At 38.1% G+C, this 20,719-nt stretch overlaps 1 protein-coding gene across 7 annotated transcripts in view; it reads right to left on the minus strand.

Annotated features, from left to right (window-relative positions):
• Nucleotides 1-20,719, minus strand: part of SLC25A26 (solute carrier family 25 member 26) — a 141,136-nt gene extending 120,417 nt beyond the window's left edge. For 3 of the 7 annotated variants that reach the window (XM_067043701.1, XM_067043697.1, XM_067043700.1), the window contains exons 1-3: nt 20,501-20,696; nt 8,869-9,025; nt 5,049-5,158 (exon numbers count right to left, since the gene is read on the minus strand). In XM_067043701.1, the coding sequence (XP_066899802.1) occupies nt 5,049-5,158; nt 8,869-9,025; nt 20,501-20,533 (300 nt within the window). In that variant the 5' untranslated portion in view covers nt 20,534-20,696. Of the gene's footprint in view, nt 1-5,048; nt 5,159-8,868; nt 9,026-19,151; nt 20,408-20,500 lie in introns of those variants that run through there. The other 4 variants (XM_067043698.1, XM_059075794.2, XM_059075793.2 and 1 more) reach the window with 3 other exon arrangements.

The following is a 20,719-nucleotide window of genomic DNA, read 5'->3' on the forward strand; positions in this document are numbered from 1 at the left end:
TCCAGTTTTACCTTGATACCAAAACCAGACAAAGACACAAGAAAAGATAACTACAGACCAGTATCTCTTATGAATAAAGTAAAAGTCCTCAACAAAATACTGGTAAATAAATCTAGCACTATATAAACAGTATTATATACCATGATCAAGTGAGTTTAACATTTGGGTTGCAAATGCAAGAGTGGTTTAACATTTGAAAATCAATTAATGTAATACATCATATCAGTAAAATAAAGAATAAAACCACATGATTATCTCAACAGATGAACAAAAGGTACTAACAAAATGTAAACCTTCATGACAGAAAAAGTACTGAAACACTACCAACTTTCTTCCAAAGATCAGAAACAAGATAAGGATGTCCACTCTCACCACTCCTATGCAACATTGTACTAGAGCTTCTAACCAGAGCACTTAGGCAAGAAAATGAAATAAAAGACATATAGATTGTACAGAAATAAGTAAAACTAGCTCTATGTGCAGATGATACGATCTTGTACATAGAAAATCTTTAAGAATCCACTAAACTTTAGAACTAATTAAGTAATGAATTCAGCAAGGTTGGAGGATACAAGATCAATATACAAAAATGAATTTATTTCTATACAGTAGCAATAAACTAACTGAAAATGAAATGAAAACAGTTCAATTTACAATAACATCAAAAAGAATAAATTACTTAGGAATAAATTTAACAAAAGAAGTGTAAAACATATACTGTGAAACTACAAAACATTGTTAAAAGCAATTACAGTATAACTGATTCACTTTGTTGTAAAGCAGAAACTAACACACCATTGTAAAACAGTTATACTCCAATAAAGATGTTAAAAAATAAATAAAATAAAATAAAACTGTGGGGAAAAAAAAGCAATTACAGAAGTCCTAAAGAAATGAAAAGACAGCCTATGTTTACGGATTGGAAAATTTAAGCATTTTTGTTAAGATGGTATGCTCCCCAAATTAATTTGCAGATTCAATGTTATCCCTATCACAATCTCAGTTGCCATTTTTGCAGAAATTGACAAGCTCATTCTAAAATTCACATTATGAGTTCCCTGGTGGCCTAGTGGTTAGGATTCCTGGCTTTCACTGCCATAGCCTGGGTTCAGTCCCTGGTTGGGGAACTGAGATCCAGCAAGCCGTGAGGTGAGGCGCAAAAAAAAAAAAAAAAAAAAAAAATTCACATAAAAATGCAAAAGACCCAGAAGAGGCAAAACAATCCTGACAGAGAAGAACAAAGCTGGAGGACTCACACTTCTGATTTCAAAACTTACTACAAAGCTGTGGTAATCAAGGCTCTGTGGTACTAGCATAAGGATAGACGTAGAGATGGATAGAATACAACAGGGTCCACAAATAAACCCTACCTTTACGTCAATTAGTATTTGAAAAGGGTGCCAAGGCAATTCCATGGATAAAGAATAGTTTAGCAAATGGCACTAGGTCAACTGGATATACACACGCAAAAGAATGAAGTTAGACCACAGCCTCAAACCAGATAAAAAAATTAACTCAAAATGGATCAAAGACCTAAAAATATGAGTTAAAACTATAAAACTCCTGAAAGAAAACATAGGCATAAATATCTTCATGATCTCAGATTAGGCAATGGTTTCTTAGATATGACATCAAAGCACAAGCAATGTAAGATGAAACATAAACTGGACATCATCAAAATTTAGAACTTATGCTTCAAAGGACACCATTAAGTGAAAAAGATGCACAGAATGGGAAAAAGTTTTGCCAATATATAAAGAACTCCTACAACTTATTAACAAAAATACAACCTAATTAAAGAATGAGCAAAGGAGATGCACAGACATTTCTCCAAAGTAGATATGTAACTAACCAATAAGCACATGAAAAGATGTTCAAAATCATTAGTTACCAGGGAAATACAAGTCAAAATCACAATAAGATACCACTGAATATCTATTGGTTTGTTATAATTAAAAAGACAGGTAACACCAAGTGGTGTCAAGGATGTGCAGAAGAAACTGGAACTCTTACACACTGCTGGTGGGAATGTAAAATGGTGCAGCCACTTTGGAAAACAGTCTTGGCCAGTTCCTCAGAGGGTTAAACATAAAGTTACCATATGACCAATATTTCCATTCCTAGGTATGTATCCAAGAAAATCAAAAACATAGGCAATTGATGAGTGAATAAAGAGAATGTGGTATATCTATACCACATGGATTATTATTTGCAAATCAAAAGGAACGAAGTTCTGATACATGCTATAGCATAGATGAAATCTTGAAAACATAAGTGAAAGAAGCCAGTCACGAAAGACCAGATTGTAGGATTCCACTTTTTTTGTTTTTATCTTTCAAGAATTTGTCAAATTTATTAACATACGGTTTTCATAATATTCTCTTCTTATTCCTTTCTAACAGCTTAATACGATAGAATGTGCATATTATAAAATTCATCCACTTTAAGGATACAATTCAGTGGTTTTTAATATATTCACAGACATGTGCAACCATCATCCTAGTCAATGTTAGAACATTTTCATCACCTCAGAAAGAAACCTGGTAGGATTCCATGTATATGAAATGTCCAGAATAGGCAGATCTAAAGAGACAGAGTAGGTCAGTAGTTGTTGCCTAAGGTGAGAACGTTGGGGGAAATGGGAAGTGACTGCTAATGGGTACGAGGTTTCTTTTCAGGGTGGTGATGATGCTCTAAAACTGACTGTGGTGATGGCTGCAGCTGTGAGTACAGCAAAAAACCACTGAATTGTACACTTTAAATGGATAAATCATACAGTATGTGAATTACATCTCAAAACAGTTATTTTTTTTTAGTTGTTTTCTCCTTTTTTTTGATTTTTTTTTTTTTGGCCGTGCCATGCAGCTCACAGGATCTTAGTTCCCCGACCAGAGATTGAACCTGTGCACCCTCACCAGTGAAAGCACAGAGCACTAACCACTGGACCACCGGGGAATTCCATAAAGTGCAATCTCTCTCTTTCATCACCCTCATTCACCATATTCTCAAGAGAAGAAAATTAGGTTACGAAACAGTTTGTAGATTCTCATCCAAATTTTCTAAAGGAAAATAGCACACAGAAAACAAAACTGCAATATACCACAGTTGTTTCTTATGTAAATCTTATAAAGGCTGATTCATTTTTCTAACTTCCTAACAAAAATACATACCACTACTTTATAAAACGAAAAACGATACATACTACTTGACAAAAATGATAAAAGACTTATAAACTGAGACCATTCTCTTCACTTTCTTGTCCATTCCTGTTAATGCACCCTGCCCCTAACAACGTTCTGGGATTATTAAGATAGATTAGATAGAGAGATAGGGTGATACATACATACATACAAAACAAACAAGACAATGTGATTTGAAAGTAACAATAGTAAAGGACAATTTCTGGGTGGATACACAAAAATAATTTTAATTGAAGTTGTCCATTAGTAGTAGGCAGGAGGGACTGGAGAAAGGTAAGTGGGTGAGGGGGTGGGAAAGTTCTTATTCGTGTTATACTCTTCTCTGTGTTAGTTTAGAAAAAATATATATTCCTGTATTATTTTTTAATTACAAATATTTTACCACATACATTATGATTTACTGGCTCATGAATTATTTACAGAAGACTTGGATAATTTTTTAAACACATAGGAGGGATGGACTGCCTGTGTTTTTGTCATTGCTTTCCAATTTTACTTCATTATAATCAGACACCAAATGATCTGTATTACATTATCTCTACTCTATGTTGAAAGTTGCTTTGTGGACTATTGGGTCACACACTTTTATTAATGTTCCAAGTGTGCCTGAAAAAAAGTGAATAATCTTTAGCAGTTAGGTGCAGAACTCCATACACATCCATTAGACCATTCTTGCCATTGTGTTGTTCAAATCTTCTATGGTCTTAACAAGTTACCTGCCTGGTCCTAAGACTTTTACGGATAGATGTGAACAACTCCAATGACGATAATAATTGTATTCATTTTTCATTATAATTCTGGCAACATTTTGCTTTATATTTTGAGACTATGCTATTTAGTCCAGGTTCAGGTTTACTACATCTCCCAGGAGAATTGTTCCTCATATCATTATACAGTGGTCTCCTTGTTTTTTGCTTTAAGTCTTTTTTTTCCTTGGTCTGATATTAACATTACTATCAGCTCTCTTTCAGCTAGTCTTTCTGAATCAGTTAGGGTTGATCAGAGAAGTAGAACCACTAAGAATGATAAGAATAAGAAGTTATTACAGAGATATAAACAGTAATTGTGGGAGCTGGTTAAGCAATTTATGTAGAACTGTTGATTCTGCGTCTAGTGTTGGGACAGAAACTAGAAGGCATGCAATCAGGAAGGAAACATGGATGTGAAATGGGGAAGAGCAAGGACAAACTGGAACTCGCATTCTCCCTCACCAATCTCAATGATGTGGGTGACCTACAGCATAAATTGGCACCCTTCACGACAGAGCCCACACAACTGACTCAAAATTTAGAGAAGCTGAAGGAGAAGACCCAGTGAGAGTTGGAGGAGCTAGAGGCTTGACTGCTGCCTGAAGCCAACAGATCAGTGATGAGGTGTACGAACTGCAACAGTGCCTGACCTCCCACCAACCTTCTGAGCATGAACACAACCGCTGCTTTACTTCCACCTCACAAATCTTGAGCAATTTTCTCTTGTAGCCAGGCTAACCTGGAACCCTCCTGGAAAGGGAGTTCTAGGAAACAGAGTTCCAGCTCAATTATGCTGACCCAACATGAAGCTACGAAAATTTGCATGGATATTTTCCTCTACCTCTTTAATTTTATTCTTTCTGTATAATTATGTTTGAGGTGTGTCTCTTGTAAATAGCAGATAGCTGGATTTTTCTTTCATCCTATATAGACTGTTTTTCAACTATCATGTTTAAATCCATTTACATTTATTGGGATTTATGACTTTCATAATTTAAAAAAGAATTCTTTTAAAAATGAAATGAAGTAATACCTGTACTGAAGATATTTGCATACTTTGCATTTCTGAACTATTTTATACACATAACTTATTACCTACCACTTCTCCAGCAGAGGCAGCCAACATATGCTTCACAGGCATCAAATACGAAGATGAATCAGTGTGCAAAAACCATTTCACATATTCATAGGTGATAAAAAAGGCAGCAGCTGAAATTTAAAACAAACCAGTCTTTCACAAAGTTTAAATATATATGTAAACAGTTTCTTAACAGTTTCTTGAAAACAATTACAACTCTAGTTATTAAATTATAACATAGATAATAATAAATATAAGTAATATAAAGTATAAATAAATATAAACACTAAAATATATTTATAAATATATATTTATATAATATATATTATATATAATATGTATGTATTTATATATTGTATATGTATATATTTATAACTATAAATAAATATAAACAATAAAGATAAAATAATAATATGTACTATTCCCCCCCCCACTCCTTCACTCTTGCAGATTTGACTGAGCCCATGTTACATGCCTGACTTTGGACTTACAAACATGCAGATGACATGATCCCTGCCCTGAGGAAGCCTAACAGCTAACCTGACATTTACAAGTTTGTATTGATAAGTCACTTAACATTTTTTTTTTTTTTTTTTTTTTTTCAGTATGCGGGCCTGTCACTTTTGTGGCCTCTCCCGTCGCGGAGCACAGGCTCCGGATGCGCAGGCCCAGCGGCCATGGCTCACGGGCCCAGCCGCTCTGCGGCATGTGGGATCTTCCCGGACCAGGGCACGAACCCGTGTCCCCTGCATCGGCAGGCGGACTCCCAACCACTGCGCCACCAGAGAAGCCCACTTAACACTTTTTTGTTAAATTTTTTTAGAAAAGTATATGAATTTCTGTGATCCAAAATTTCTTTATATATGGTCATAAAATAATCAGCTACACTGATTTCTAGACAGGTTAAAATTGCAAACACATATCTTAACTAAATAAAGCATCTATTCCATAATGTTTTGTGGCTGGTTACTCAAAAAAACCATGGCTACTTTTTACTACATCAACTCACTTTTACATCAAGGAAACAATCAACTATTGAATTAAAATTGGAAATCAAAATCTCTAAAAAGCTACCCCTATCACCATGAACTAATCTTAGCTGCACAGGAAGGCTTTAAGACTTGCCATGTATTGTTAATAAAAAGATGTTCATCACTCACGTAAAAGGTGAGGCACAAAAGATAAATAAATGGCAAATTCATCTTTCGAAGGGCATTTGAACATGTCACAGTAAAGTCTGAAACACTCAGGAAAAGAGTTTGGTAGTGAAAATCAGTTCTCCACAGTTAAAGTCAACAAGCTTGTAAACACCCCTCAGTGGCTAACAAACAGCAGGCCAAATGAGGAGGCACACTGTCCCGGGATGAGTAATGACCATGCAAGCAGCTGTATATAGTTAATGCAGGTCCCATGGTATTCCCATTTGTGATTCTTATTTAGGCTGTTCCTACTTTGGCCTACTCACTAAATGCGCTAGAATATCTCCAGTCCCATACGGCTATAAGTTCTACCTGGTACACGTTACACCCCCCCACCCCCACCCCCCAGGAGTGAAAACAAAAAACTGCGGTTTTTCTACATTCCCTTCTAAACATGGAGTAAGGGTCTTGAATACAGGTCTTTTCCTCTCTTCTTTCGACCCTCAGGTCCCTTCCACACCCCCTACACAATACGTTCTCAAAAAAGTCTAGGGGGCTTCCCTGGTGGCGCAGTGGTTGAGAATCCGCCTGCCGATGCAGGGGACACGGGTTCGTGCCCCGGTCCGGGAAGATCCCACATGCCGCGGAGCGGCTGGGCCCGTGAGCCATGGCCGCTGAGCCTGCGCGTCCAGAGCCTGTGCTCTGCAATGGGAGGGGCCACAACAGTGAGAGACCCGCGTACCGCAGGGAAAAAAAAGTCTACAAGCCTCTGAATGTTACACTGGTGCATTGTACTCCGACTAGAACCTTAACCAATAGCAAAAATTGTTTATAAAGTGCCACGTAAAAAGTTTCAATTCACCAAAAATTTGCAGAAAAACAGAAAGGCTATTTCTGAAACGCTGGCATTTTGACTCTTTATCCAGCATCTCCCATTCAAAGATGTTCTGTGGATGGCAAAAAAAGAAAAAGAAAAGCAGGGCAAGAAGAACACCACTTTCTCAAACATATAAAAATTCAAAACCACATTCTGTATGTAAACTCCTGCTGACAAGAATCTAAACCAGCCCTGTGAGCTTAATGGAGCACCATGTACCCTGTAGACCATCACTAATACTTCATCTACCAACAATTCCTACGTAATACGTAAGAGAAAAAAGAATATTTACAATGATGAGAGAGGCATCATAGAATGGATGACCAAAAGACAGGGACTTAGTAACATATTTCTTTGCAATTTCCTAGTTAAGAGGTTCCCAAACTTGTCTGCATATTAAAATTACCTGGGGATTTTTTTTTTAAACCTCCAAAGCCCAGGCCACACCTCAGGCCAACTAAATCCCAAATCTCTGCGAGTGGGACAGCAGTACTTTCTTTAAAAAAAAAAAAAAAAATATATATATATATATATATATATAAATCTCTTCAGGTGATCAGGTGATTGCAATGCAGACAAATTTAGGAACCAAGGCCCATCTCCCACATATAGAGCTATACTTGGCATGGAGTGGGTCCTCAATAGTGACTTGCTATGATCAATTACTGAAAATTAAGACATAAAATAATTCAAGGATAACCTCAAAACAGTTGGCTGCTCTAAGGATGGCTCGGGGAGATAAACTAAAGGACCAAAAAGATTTGCTCTACATATCTTTATGTGAATGTTATGCTCACAGATGGATACAGATGGACATCTTAATGTCAAGTTAACAAGAAAGAACTTCTAATGAAATACACGGAGAAAAAAGAAATCAAACTCCAGAATTTAAGAATCTTCTGGAGCAGGGGTTTTGTGAGTGTGTGTGTGTGTGTGTGTGTGTGTGTGTGTGTGTGTGTGTGTGAGAGAGAGAGAGAGAGAGAGAGAGAGAGAGAGAGAGAGAGAGAGAGAGAGAGAGAGAGGGAGGGAGGGAGGGAGGGAGGGAGAGAGAGAGTGTGTGTGTGTGTGTGTTTGATAGCGGTGGTTTTCTGTTTGCTTAGTCTGCTTTTCAATGCCAATCAAAGCATCAGTAAACAATTATTAAAATAAGTATCTGAAAAGAGGTGGATTAAATGAAACAATTATACTGATTATAGAATAAAAGGGCCATAAATCACACAACTTCAAAACCAAAACAAAAGCAAGACAATGGAAAGAGGAGGTTAGTGGGAATGGGTTGCATCATCTGAGAGCAATTTAGTTAAGACAAAGATTTAATGCCTCTCAGGTTCATCTGCTCCAGGAGAATCTCCAAGCCACTGGTTATTAAACTCAGCTTCACATCTGAATCACCTGGGAAGCTACTAAAACTCCTGATACCCAGGCAAAGACCAGACCAAATAATCTTCTCATGGAGACACAGGCATAAGTATTTTGTAAAGCTTCCCAAGAGATTCCAACGTGCAGGCAAGGTTGAGAACTGCTGTAAGACATCACAATCAATGTTACAGCAACACTTTAAGGATTTTAACAAGGAGCTTTAACAACAACAAAAACCACTCATTTAAAGATTGCTCATTTTTTTATGACAAACACACTAGAATGGAATCTATAGCACCAGCTGAGTCAAAATTAATGGATTAATGAATAGAAAATAAATTCAGGAGATCAACTACATCAACAATATAAGGAATTCTATATAGGGTTGGACCACGTACCATTCTGAAAATAAATCCCATTATCTTGGCTTTATATAAAGCAGTGATAATACCAATATAATTTTTACCATTAGGAAAGGATCCAATAGCAGCAGAAGGAACGCCGGCATATATTCCACGAAAACCACCAGCCTTATTAAATCCTTGGGGGCTCTGCAGCCTGGTTTTAATGGTATCCAGAGGAAATAATATCAAGTCAACACAGACACCTGCTACCCCACCAGCCTTTAAAAAAGAAAAAAAGGAAGAAAAAGAAAAAAAAAAGGTTACAATAAAATAAATTGCCATTTTGGGGATGGGGTAGTTTTTAAAGCGTGTTTCTTTAAGTTTGGTTTTAAAGTATATCACAGACTACTTTGGTACACTCAAAACACCTCTTACCTAAATTTACAGACTGTCCTGGGAAAATAATCATCATTGTGATATATTTTCAAATTGTAAATTTTATATTACATATTCTGTTTTTAAAAAATGTTTAATGACTTTTAATAATTTTAAAATAAATTTCAAATTCATTTTTAATGATTTCACAGGGTTCAAAAAAGTAAACAAACAAACCTCAGAAAGGTAAAGAGTTCAAAGTCTTCTTCCCTGTCCCTAAAAACCCAGGTAACCAGTTTTCGTTTCTTATTGTATCCTTCCCAAGTTACTTTAGGCATATACGAGCAAATATGAATGTGTATTTTATTTTCCTTTTTTAAGTAAAAGGTGGTATGCTGCACCTTGTTTTTTTCATTTGACAATTTATCTCAGTGATCTTTCCAAATTACACCAAATGTTATATTTTTTGCCTTTTTCACTAATGAGTCATGAATCTGCATTAAGAAAATTGTTTTGAGACTTACATTCTAAATGGTAATGCTCCTTGTGAATCTAGATCCATATTTTAAGAATCACACATGTAAGGATTCCTATGGTATCCTCTCTACTTTGTGTATATTTGAAAATTCCTTGATACTTTTTAATTTAAGTGAATAAATGAAGGGAAAAAAAGAGCTAAATTCCTAGAGGACATTAAAACCTGACCCAAACTAGTCATCTCCCAAGAGATACCATGCTGCTTTGGAGAAGCTGCACTTTAAACACTGATTAAAAACTAAGTTTTCACCTCGTGATTACAGTAAAGCATATGTAGAATATTTTAAAAACTGGTTACAGCTTAGTCAAAGGAAAAAGAGGCTCAGAAAAATATGAACTCAGAGACTGTCAAAGAAAGGTCAACACACAAGGTCTAAAGGCATCATTTAAAGATATGAATCAACACCATTTTACAGTAAGCAGACAGAAGAACTACAAAGAGGCAACTCTCAATATGGTTCCTACACAGTAAGTTTTAAACTGAACTGCTAACTTTTCCTATCTTTTGGATTTTGAACCATGTGAATATATTACCTATTCAAAAAGTAAAAGTAGACATTAAAAACTATATATTCCATGACACAGAAAAAGAAGAATCAGTACTATTTAAACATACAGGCAGAGTTCAAAATGATCCACTGTTTCCATCCTTCGGTTAGTACCTAGCAAACACTTTCTGCTCTACTTGCCACTCACCATAAAACCACTGCAAGACTACATTGGAAAAATGAAATTACCCTGATGAGAAATTCAATAATGTCTATTTTTCAATTAGTTAGCATAGGTAATTATTTAAAATTAGTGTACACTAGAAAAGTACATTACCATAGGGACTTTCCTGGTGGCGTAGTGGTTAAGACTCTGCCTGCCACTGCAGGGGACACGGGTTCGAGCCCTGGTCCGGGAAGATCCCACATGCCATGGAGCAACTAAGCCAGTGTGCCACAACTACTGAGCCTGAGTTCTAGAGCCCGTGAGCCACAACTACTGAAGCCCGTGTGCCACAACTACTGAGCCTGAGCTCTAGAGCCCACAAGCCACAACTACTGCAGCCCACGCACCTAGAGCCTGTGCTCCGCAACGAGAAGCCACCGCAGTGAGAAGCCCACACACCGCAACGAAGAGTAGCCCCAGCTCGCCACAACTAGAGAAAAGCCTGCGCGCAGCAATGAAGAACCAACGCAGCCAAAAATAAATAAAATTTTTTTAAAAGAAAAAGTACATTACCATATACATTAATACTATATGATCAGCCTGAAAGGCATGACAGAACCCCAAAGACCATGCGGGATGCTCTGCGAATGACCTAAAAAGCTGTCACCAAAAGAACACAGAGATGTGCCAGTAGAGCACCACAAGGGGGAGTAAAAGAATGACAATGTGGGATTTCCTTCCGGATATAAAGGTGGCCTTTTCTAAGTCAAGGGAAAAAGTTCACAAGCAACGTAGCAAAGTTAAAAAGAAAAAAAAGCCAACTTTTTCAACATTCTTCTCACTCATTCTTTAAGGATTTTATAAAATTAAGGACGTAATAAAATATTTTGCCTGCTTCTTCATTTTCTCAAAACACAAGAACTAAAATCTTGGTGAGATTGACTTATATGACTGGTTTCTTTAAAAATAGCTGCACTTCATTCTCATTTTCTCTTTAATCTTAGGAGTGGGTTCAGAGAGATGCTTGCTATCTACTGCTAAATTTTAATCAATAAGCGAATTACTCTCTTAATCTATTTGGCTACTTTTCATGCATTGATTCTCCAGCCCTTCTTTCATCAGAATTCTTATCGTCTGAGAATAAAATGACTAGATTGAATTTATCTAGTAAATCATGAATCAAGAGTTACTAATTGCTCCTGTGGATTTCAAACTTCTATAACTCAAATGTCACTTAAATTCATGAGACTGAAAAAACTGCTGCTAAAAGAAGATTAAGAATTACCTATGTATTTAGACACATAGCAACACATCTAAGACTTAAACAAAAACTTTAAGGAATGCTTATAATTTTTCATCAAGCCAGCATCAACTCAATTATAAGGGACTCTACCAATTTCTTTTTTTCTTTAGCCTGAGAAATTTGTTTTATTTATGATCACTTATCAAAAATGTTATCAGGCAGAACTTCCCTGGCAGTCCAGCAATTAAGACTCCGTGCTTCCACTGCAGGGGGCATGGGTTCAATGCCTGGTCGAGGAGCTAAGATCTTGCATGCCACGCAGTGCGGCCAAAAAATCTTTAAAAATTAAAAAAAAAATTTTAAAAAGGTTATCAGGCAAGGGGTTAGTTTCAAGATTTATGGTAGCTTACACTGAAAATCCTAAGTACTAGACAAAATCCAAAGAAAGAGAACATAACCCAGATAACCAGCAAGTCTTAGCATAGCATAACAATTTATTGAGACCTTGATATCATATAGATAAAATACACAGCACCACCTTAATTTAAAAATGGAAAAAGTGCTGGCAGGCTGTAGAGAGGAAATGTATAATTCGTGAAATCAGACCCTTTGAAATTCCTCTAGGAGTTGAAAAAAGTCAAGATTACATGAAGCTGGCAAAACAGAAAAAAACAAAGCAAAAACACAAAAACTCACTGCTGCTCAACTACAGAACAAAATCAAACCAACCGTCTAATTTAACTAAGCAAAATCATCACAGGCCCCTGGCCTAGACCACAACTAAAAAGAACCAGGCAAAACATTAACATGGCTTCTCAGGGAAACATCCCTCCCTGACATTCTCTGTTTCCTCCACAACAAAGTGGCCACCAGTGACTTTAACCACCTCATGCAGAGCTGTGGCTTCTGCTTACTGTGATACTGGCCTTCTTCCCCCTCCACCGTCCATTCTCCCCCCAGCGCTCCTTCACCCTCTACACTAACGTTGTCTGTGTAAAATACACATTTCAATTTCACCTTGACGCTCTTCAAAGTTTCCAAAAGCCCTTAGGATGAAGAACAAAATCACAGTACAGCCTACAAGGCTCTAGACGTTCTGTCCCCCATTTACCTCTCCACCCTTAACTCCATCATTAGCCCTTTACTGGGTACCTTCTTACCACCTTGATCTCTCTTTTCCTCCAAGTCATCTGATTTTCCTCATTTCTAGGACTGTGTCCCTAATCCCCCCAGTCTAGGTTTAGACCCTCATGTTTCCACACACTGATCAGATTTCTAATTCTGTAGTTGAGCACCTGACCATTTCTTCAAAGACTGTATGTTCCACAAAACTATGAGATCCATACCTGTTTTGTTCACCAGTATGTTCCCAGCACCCAGTACATAGTAGGCACTCAATAACTATTTGAAAAACACATGAATTAATGACTATAACAAAAGGTTACTAACCATATCTTAGAAGGTACTACAAAGCAACCTAAAAAAGGTACATCAAATTTTTTAAAAATTGCAAAACACAGGACCAAGCAATTCCCAAAAGAAAAATATAAACAGCCAACAAAATTATGAAAATATGCTTCCCCATCATCAGTGATCAAATAAAAACAAAATTTTAAATTTCCCAATTATATTATAAAAGATTAAAAGTATGAAAATAGTTATGGGTATTAACATAAACAAATTATTATAATCTATTGAAGGACAATTTGGCAAAATGAAAATTTTAAACCATAAAATACTTGATCCAGTTATTTTATTTTTAAACATTTCTTCCACAAAAATAAGTTCATAAATATACAAGAATGTTTACTACAGAATTGTTTCTAACAGTAAAAAGCTGGAAATAACCTAGTAAGTTGTATTATATCAGAATAACGGATTGCTACACAGTCTTTAAAAGAATGAGACTGACCTGAACTTGCTGATACAGAAACATGTTATATTCTTAAATTAATCAAATAAGCTACAGAACAATATATGCTGTATAACCCCACCTTTCAAAGAAATGTGTATTTATTTGTCTATGCATAATTAGAAGTCTGGAACACCAAACTGTTACAAGTTATTATCTCTGTGGAAAAACATTTGGGATGAGGAGTATTTTTATTATTATCTTGTTGATTTTTGCATTGTTCAAGTTTTGCAATGAGTACTACAAACATACAAAAGTAGAGCTACTCAAATTAATATTCCCTCACCAAAAAAAGACAAAAACAAAAAACAACCACCCAAATTCACTGGTCACATTTGGTATACAGTAGGCACTCAGTAAGGGGTAACTCAGAACCTCGACCCCTGGACCCTAAACTACCTGTTCAGCTTCATCTGGCACACTCTTGACCTTGAGCCTCCTCCACTCTGACTACTCCGTTTCCCAAAAACATCCTGAAACTTATGAGTTCTGTGCTCCTGCTTAGGTTTTTCTCTCAGCCTGGAAGGCCCTTCCAATGCCTCTTGTCTCCTGTCTACTACAGCCAGCAGACCCCCTGCTGCATCCCCCCACAACCATTACATACACACAAATACACACACACACACACGCACGCACACACACACACCTGCCAAAATCCACTTCATTGTTAAGACTGTGACCAAACGCCATATCCCTCCTGAAGCCTTTCCCAGTCTCCCAGTCAGAATTAAAGGCTACTTCCTTCCTTAACTCCCCCGTATAACTTTGTTTACATTTCCCTTTCAGTACTAACCACCACCGCTGACACTAAGATCCTTCAGAGCAGAAGCCAGGTCAGTGACCTTGGCCCTCCTAAATATATAACCCAGTGCCTGGGATGGAGCAGGGCTTCCACACTTGTTTGTTGGTCTGAATCACATGGAAATGTAAGATGATGAGAAAACACTTTACGGAAAGATTCAACATACAGAAGAAAAACTGCAGCAAATCACTCTCTGGTTGTCCCTGCTGCAGTTTGCCACAGCACTGTGACAAATGAAACCTGATGCTACCTGCTGCTATACTTCTTGGCATTCCACAGCTCCAGGGACAGCATTGTGGTATATTCAGGGTGACTTTTCCAGAAATCCTCTGCCTTTCATCACCTCCTGACGGAAAAGACTGTGTAGGATCAGTGTTGTTTGGTAAGGCTATTCTCAGGAATACAATAATGGTTCTAGAATTTGACTTGAGTATTCTTCCATTTCTCCAGAAATTCTTTCAGATTAAATACTGCCTTAGACTACAGCTTTCACATCAGACACGCAGACCTGGCTTCAATCTCAACTGGGTCTTGCTAGGAAAGCTATTAAACCTAGGTAAGCCCACATTTCTTCATGCATGAAACAGAAAAAATAATAGTACCTATACTTCACAGTTTTTGAGAACTGAGTGAGATTAAATGAGAATTAAATACAACTACATGAGCCTGTTACATGCTTAGCAAAATGCCTGCCTCAATTACCAATCAACATGAGTTATCATTTTTAGTGTTATGTTACTGTAAATATCCTTCCAAGTTTGCTGATGCCCTATTTCTGACATGCCAATATTAAAAACCATGTGAAAGATGAAGGAGGACTTGACCAAACACTGAAGGTTACATTCATATATTAAACTAAACTATAAATGCACATACAAAATCGATAAATTCAAGTCTTTCCTTACCAATAACGAATGAAAAGCTTTCCTCAAATTCTGCTCCCTGGACAAGAATTACCCATGGATTCACACAACAGAAAACCAAATCACGCGATGTGTGCAGCAACGATTCAGCATCAAACTCAAAAAACTGAGCAACACTACTGTTCAAATTTCTTTATGATGCTTGGATGTGAATTTATGGGTTATTCTTTTTTAACCAGAATACACACAAAAAAAAAAAAAAAAAAAAGCAGAAGACAAAATTGTAACCATATGATTTCTGCTCTGAAAAAACTGCATAAGCACACATTAAAGTGCTCAGTAAACGGTTACTTTTTATCACCACGCATAATTACACAGTTAATTTTTGTTTTATTTTCTGTTAGATGTCTGCTCCCACTTGACGGCACACCCCTGAGGGTAGGGACCATATCTTCGAGGCTCTTGCTCTTCCCAAGTACCAGAGCAAAGGCTCACACATATGTCTGGTTAAACAGGTAACGATATCTGATGCGTGGAGGTGGAAACACTGTGGGTACAACTTTTATCTTCCCTCTATTTGGCATTTTGTTACTCAAATTCTGTGTGTACCATTAAAATTTTAATATTTAAAACTTATATCCGAACACACAACATGTGGTTTGGAAGTGGTACAAAAGCATATTAAGTCATTTACAGCTAAATTTCAGATTGTAAAACTTTCCCAGGACCCCCTCTATACAGAAAGAAAAATGAGAAAGGAAAGGTAGCCCCATCTCCTCGTACTTGAAATACAGAAGAAATGCCTCCATCACGGCAGTGGTTCTCGACTGTGGCCCCAGACAATGGGTGGTCTCCAAGGGTGCCTTGCATGCTCCACTGATCGATCAAAATTGAGAATATACCTCTGTCTAGGTGACTGCCTACCCAACACAAAAGAAATGAGCAAAAAAAGGAAGACCTGCCCACTCTGACCCAAATGACAAAAACAAACAAGTCACACAAAGCAAGCTCCAGAATGTGCAGCGTAATTCCCAGTCCCTTAGAGAAATGGAGTTAATGCTTCGTCATCAGATACTAACTTCCCTGACTCCAGAAAGCAGACTAGGAAGCTGCCTTCCAGAAAAGAAAGGTATGAGGCAAAAGCCCTGAACACATCCCTTCAACTTCATTCTTATCTTTTCTTCTGTTTTCTTACCCCACCTAAGAACCCTTAGCAACATAATCCACCCCACTGCCCTCAAGTTCCTTTCTGCCAGTGGTTCTCAGCAGAAGGGCAGGTCCAGTGAGAAGACACAAATATTATGAAGAAGCTTTTTCAGAACCACCTCCCTAAAGTAAGAAAAGAAAAAACAAAATAACAATTAAAAAAAAAAAAAAACACAGTACAAGCAGTCCTTGCTTTGCACAGCACCGACATGCATGCATCTCAGCTGCCACAAGGAACACGAGTCCTCTAACAGGACAGGTGAATTACAGTGACCACGGTGACATTTCACAAAAATGAATAATCGAAAGAGGGAACTGGCCAACAAACACGAAAGCAGGGTAAATAAATGACAAGTGGTTAATGCTGAAAGTGACATTCAAGTCAAATGTAAAAGGAGTTATAAAAGAATTAGCTGTGGGAATATCGACACTGCTGTCATTGGAGAGATTCCAGACATGCAGCCAGAGGAAAATGAGTGAAGGCGAACTTACCACCATGTACAGGGAAAGAGGCTGTGACGAAAAGGACAAAGATGTCCCAGAGCAAGCTGTGCCAGCAAAAAACTCCACGTTAAAGGAACACTTGTTTTGTATTGCAAGTTACAAATTACTTCTGATACTTTTTTTTACAAAGAAATACAATCGTAATGTTTTAAATTACACTGTACTAAATTTTAGTTTTACTTTTTTTTCCCGTTTCCCTATACTTCCACAATCAACAGTAAAAGAGTTATGAACATTGACAAGAATTTTTAAAGGTAGTTAAATAATCGTGTTTTCATCAATTGTTAAGATCACTTTGCATGACATCCACTCGCACATTCATCTTTACGGCCCCACATTACACGCAAAGGACTGCCTGCACTTCACACCGCAGAGCACCAACACTTGCCAAAGTTCCTTCACCTGTAACCCAGTTAAAAGTAACTAAGACAGAGATGCTTTTGGTTTCACTCAAGTAACAACCCAGATGAACTACAAGGTCAATGAAACAGCTAAGTACTGAAAGGGAGAGAGGAGTCAGACTGGAAGGAAAGAGTGGTTTGGAGGTATGTTTGTTTGTTTTGCATTGAAAAAAGTAGAAGAAAAAAGTAGGGCTACTATCAAAATTATTTCATTCCATCTTGGAGGATTTCAATACAGCTTTTTCTTGCTTTTTTTTTTTTTTTTTTTTTAAGGAATGGAATAAAGCCAGCCATCCATATCCTGGGGTTCTGCGTCGTCAGATTCAACCAAATGCAGATTCAAAATATTTGCAAAAAGAATTCCAGAAAGTTCCAAAAAGAAAAAACTTGAATTTGCTGCATGCAGGCAACTATTTTCATAACATTTATATTGTATTTACAACTATTTACACAGTATTTACCTTGTATTAGGTATAATAAGTAATCTAGAAATGATTTAAAGTATACAAGAGGATGTGCATAGGTTACATGCAAATACTACATCATTTTATATAAGGGACTTGAGCATCTGTGGATTTTGGTATCCACAGGGGACCTGCAACCAATTCCCCTTGGCTACCAAGTTTTAATTAGGCATGAACCAGATGTATACAGGTATAGTATTGTATTTTTTTTTAACCTCATAAACATTTTCCATGTTACTATTATAGCACATACTCTTCACAAGCTCTGTTACCAATGGCCCCTAAATAGTCAATGAAATGCATCTATCATCATTTACCTAACCATTCCTCTTTTATTTCATGTTTTCCTATTATCTTCACTGAGTTAAATGTTATGAATATCTTTAGGTCACTAATACTTATTTCAAACTACTCTCCTAAAAGCATGCACCAGTGACTGTACTCTTGGAAGTTGTTTTTCTGAATAGTCTGCTCTGTGCTCCAAATGAAAATTTAACATGCCAGAAGCTCTCTCCTTATTTAGCTCTACAGCCCTTCAATGCTGCTCTAGAAACTTCAGGAAGGAAACAGTTAAATATCTGCTCTACGTCAGGCTCTGTACTACATCTCACTTAATCCTTAGAAGCCGAGGCTCAAGACTTCTGCAAACAGGTGAGTTTGCATTCATTCACCCAACAAGTGCTGAGTGCCTACGAAGTGTCAGGCATTGGTCACACAGTAGTAAACAAAACAGAACTCCCTCAGGAGTGCTTAGCCTCCTCAAAGATGCTCCCAACCATTTTTTTTAAAAAAAAAAGGGCCCCTCCATTTCCAGACTACTTCAATAATAAAACCCTCTAATGGCTTTCGTTATGCTTCATATAAAATCCAAATTCCTTTCCACTGCCCACCAAGACTCACCTCGGCAGGCTTTGTCTAGCTCTCCAACAGCATCCCGTCACACTACCCTCACCCACTAGGCCTCAGCCACCACCTTCACATCCTGAACTCTTTCCACCTGAGGATTCTCTCACATGCTGCTCCCTCTGAACTTTCCCCTCTGCTCATCAAAATGACTTGCCCCTTATCTGTTACGTCTTAGCTTAAACGTCAGCTCCTCAGGGCCTTCCTTGGGCACTCCATCTAAAGTAGGTTTTCCAACATTCTTCTCTCTCTCTCCCACCTCAGTTCATTTCTTTCACAGCAGTTATCATATAGCCTTGGTTTGTTTGCCATCAAATCTCCAAGGGCAATCACAGTACCAGTAGACAGAACACATGGCAGATAAACTGCATGCTAAATCAATTCCCCGGGAGATCTAACTTCCTTGAAACTTCTACCAATCAATCCCAATTTTACCCTTTGTAACTACGAAAAAAGAAGTATGCATGTGTACCCTTCTTTAATAAAATAAATTTTAAATAAATTTTAATACAATTTTTCTTTTGTTAACTCTGACACTCACCTGTTTTTAGCAACTGCTACTGTTGCTGACTTCAGAGATAGTCTCAAGGGGCAGTAAATGGAATCCCATGTTACACTGCTTGGAATCTGAGCTCCAACATTTACACGCATGAAATGTATCTCACTTGTGTGACTTTGGACAAATTATCTAACATACTATTCCTCAGTTCCCTCATTTGGAAAACTAGGATAAGACTTCAATTGTCTGTCAGGCTTAAATGAGATGATGTATGTTAAGAGCTTACCCTAGTTCCCGGCAGAGCAATGTTAATTGTGACAAGTACTACTGCCATCTCACCAGCTGGACAGGAAAACGTCTTCAAGGGGTAACATATTTCTTTGCATCTCTAAAACCTAGCTTCTAGAAATATCAGCAAATCTAGATTTAAACCATCATTCCACCAGTCTGGGTAAGATCCCCCTTCCACATGACTTCCCATACACTCTGAAACTAACCCTCATCATCATTTATGATAACAATCATTTCACCCTTCTGCCTCCACCACTTGACCCATGCGGCCAGGTCTATCTTATTCACGTTATCTCCAACACCTGCAAAAACATTTGATAATTAAACGAAGAAAGTCCTCTGGGCCTCCATTTCTCAGGAAAAGCTTTTGCAAAGGTACTTGTCTATTTCCTGCCTCTGCCCGCTCTCCTACAATGAAAACATAGGCAGCCAATCTGTCTTGTTCACCACTGTATCCAGTATCCCCTACTGAGCCTGTCCTAAGAAAGGTTTCAAAATATTAAAGGATTGGGGGGGGCGGGGGTTGATGTTAAGACACGTTGATTCTCGTTGTTTTCTAAGGAATTAAACACCACTGACGTACTGGCTGAACGCGCGGCTACTTGTGCGCATCAGTATATACCCAAAACCTAGAAAAATGCTCGGAAGCAAAATAGGCAGATTATATATAAGATGAATGAATGGATACGTCATTTTCCGAGACTGAAAAAAGATACAGCAAAATGAAACCACAGTCTTGACCAGGAGGTCTGTGAGCGACTCAAGAGTTGTTTTGTTACATATATTTCATTCACTGTCAAGCTCTCCAGAGTATTGTTACAGTATACAATTGAAACTATCTTTTTCCGTTAGGTAAACCGCGGTGCGGAAGACTGTGAGTCAAGTGCCACCCCTATCCCACCCCCGTCTCTTTCTGGCATACAGGTAGGAAACTCAGAACCTTGCCACGAGGCCCGGCGCGGCCCAGGAGCCCAGCGCTTCCTCCCAGACCTGGTGACCGGTGACCCGGGGATGATTCAGCGCACAAAACCGGAAGGAGGTGCTAGGACAGGGAAGCCTCCGGCACTCCTAGCGCCCCCACCCTACCGCCCGGTACTCACCACCAGCGAGGCTGTGAACCCAGGCCGGTCCATGGCCGCATAGACTCAGTCAAGGTTATAATTCAAAGCTGAGCCGACTCAGGTCGTGGGCCCCGGCACTGGGCACCGCCATCTTGGAGGCGGGGCATGTAACGCTAGCACTTCCGTGGCCACGTGAGGTTGAACCACAACAATTACACGTGCAACGGGGGAAGCTGGGCCAGAAGGAGGGCCAGGAAG

This window comes from Kogia breviceps, chromosome 10, assembly GCF_026419965.1.
Source record: "Kogia breviceps isolate mKogBre1 chromosome 10, mKogBre1 haplotype 1, whole genome shotgun sequence".
Classification (NCBI taxonomy): domain Eukaryota; kingdom Metazoa; phylum Chordata; class Mammalia; order Artiodactyla; family Physeteridae; genus Kogia; species Kogia breviceps.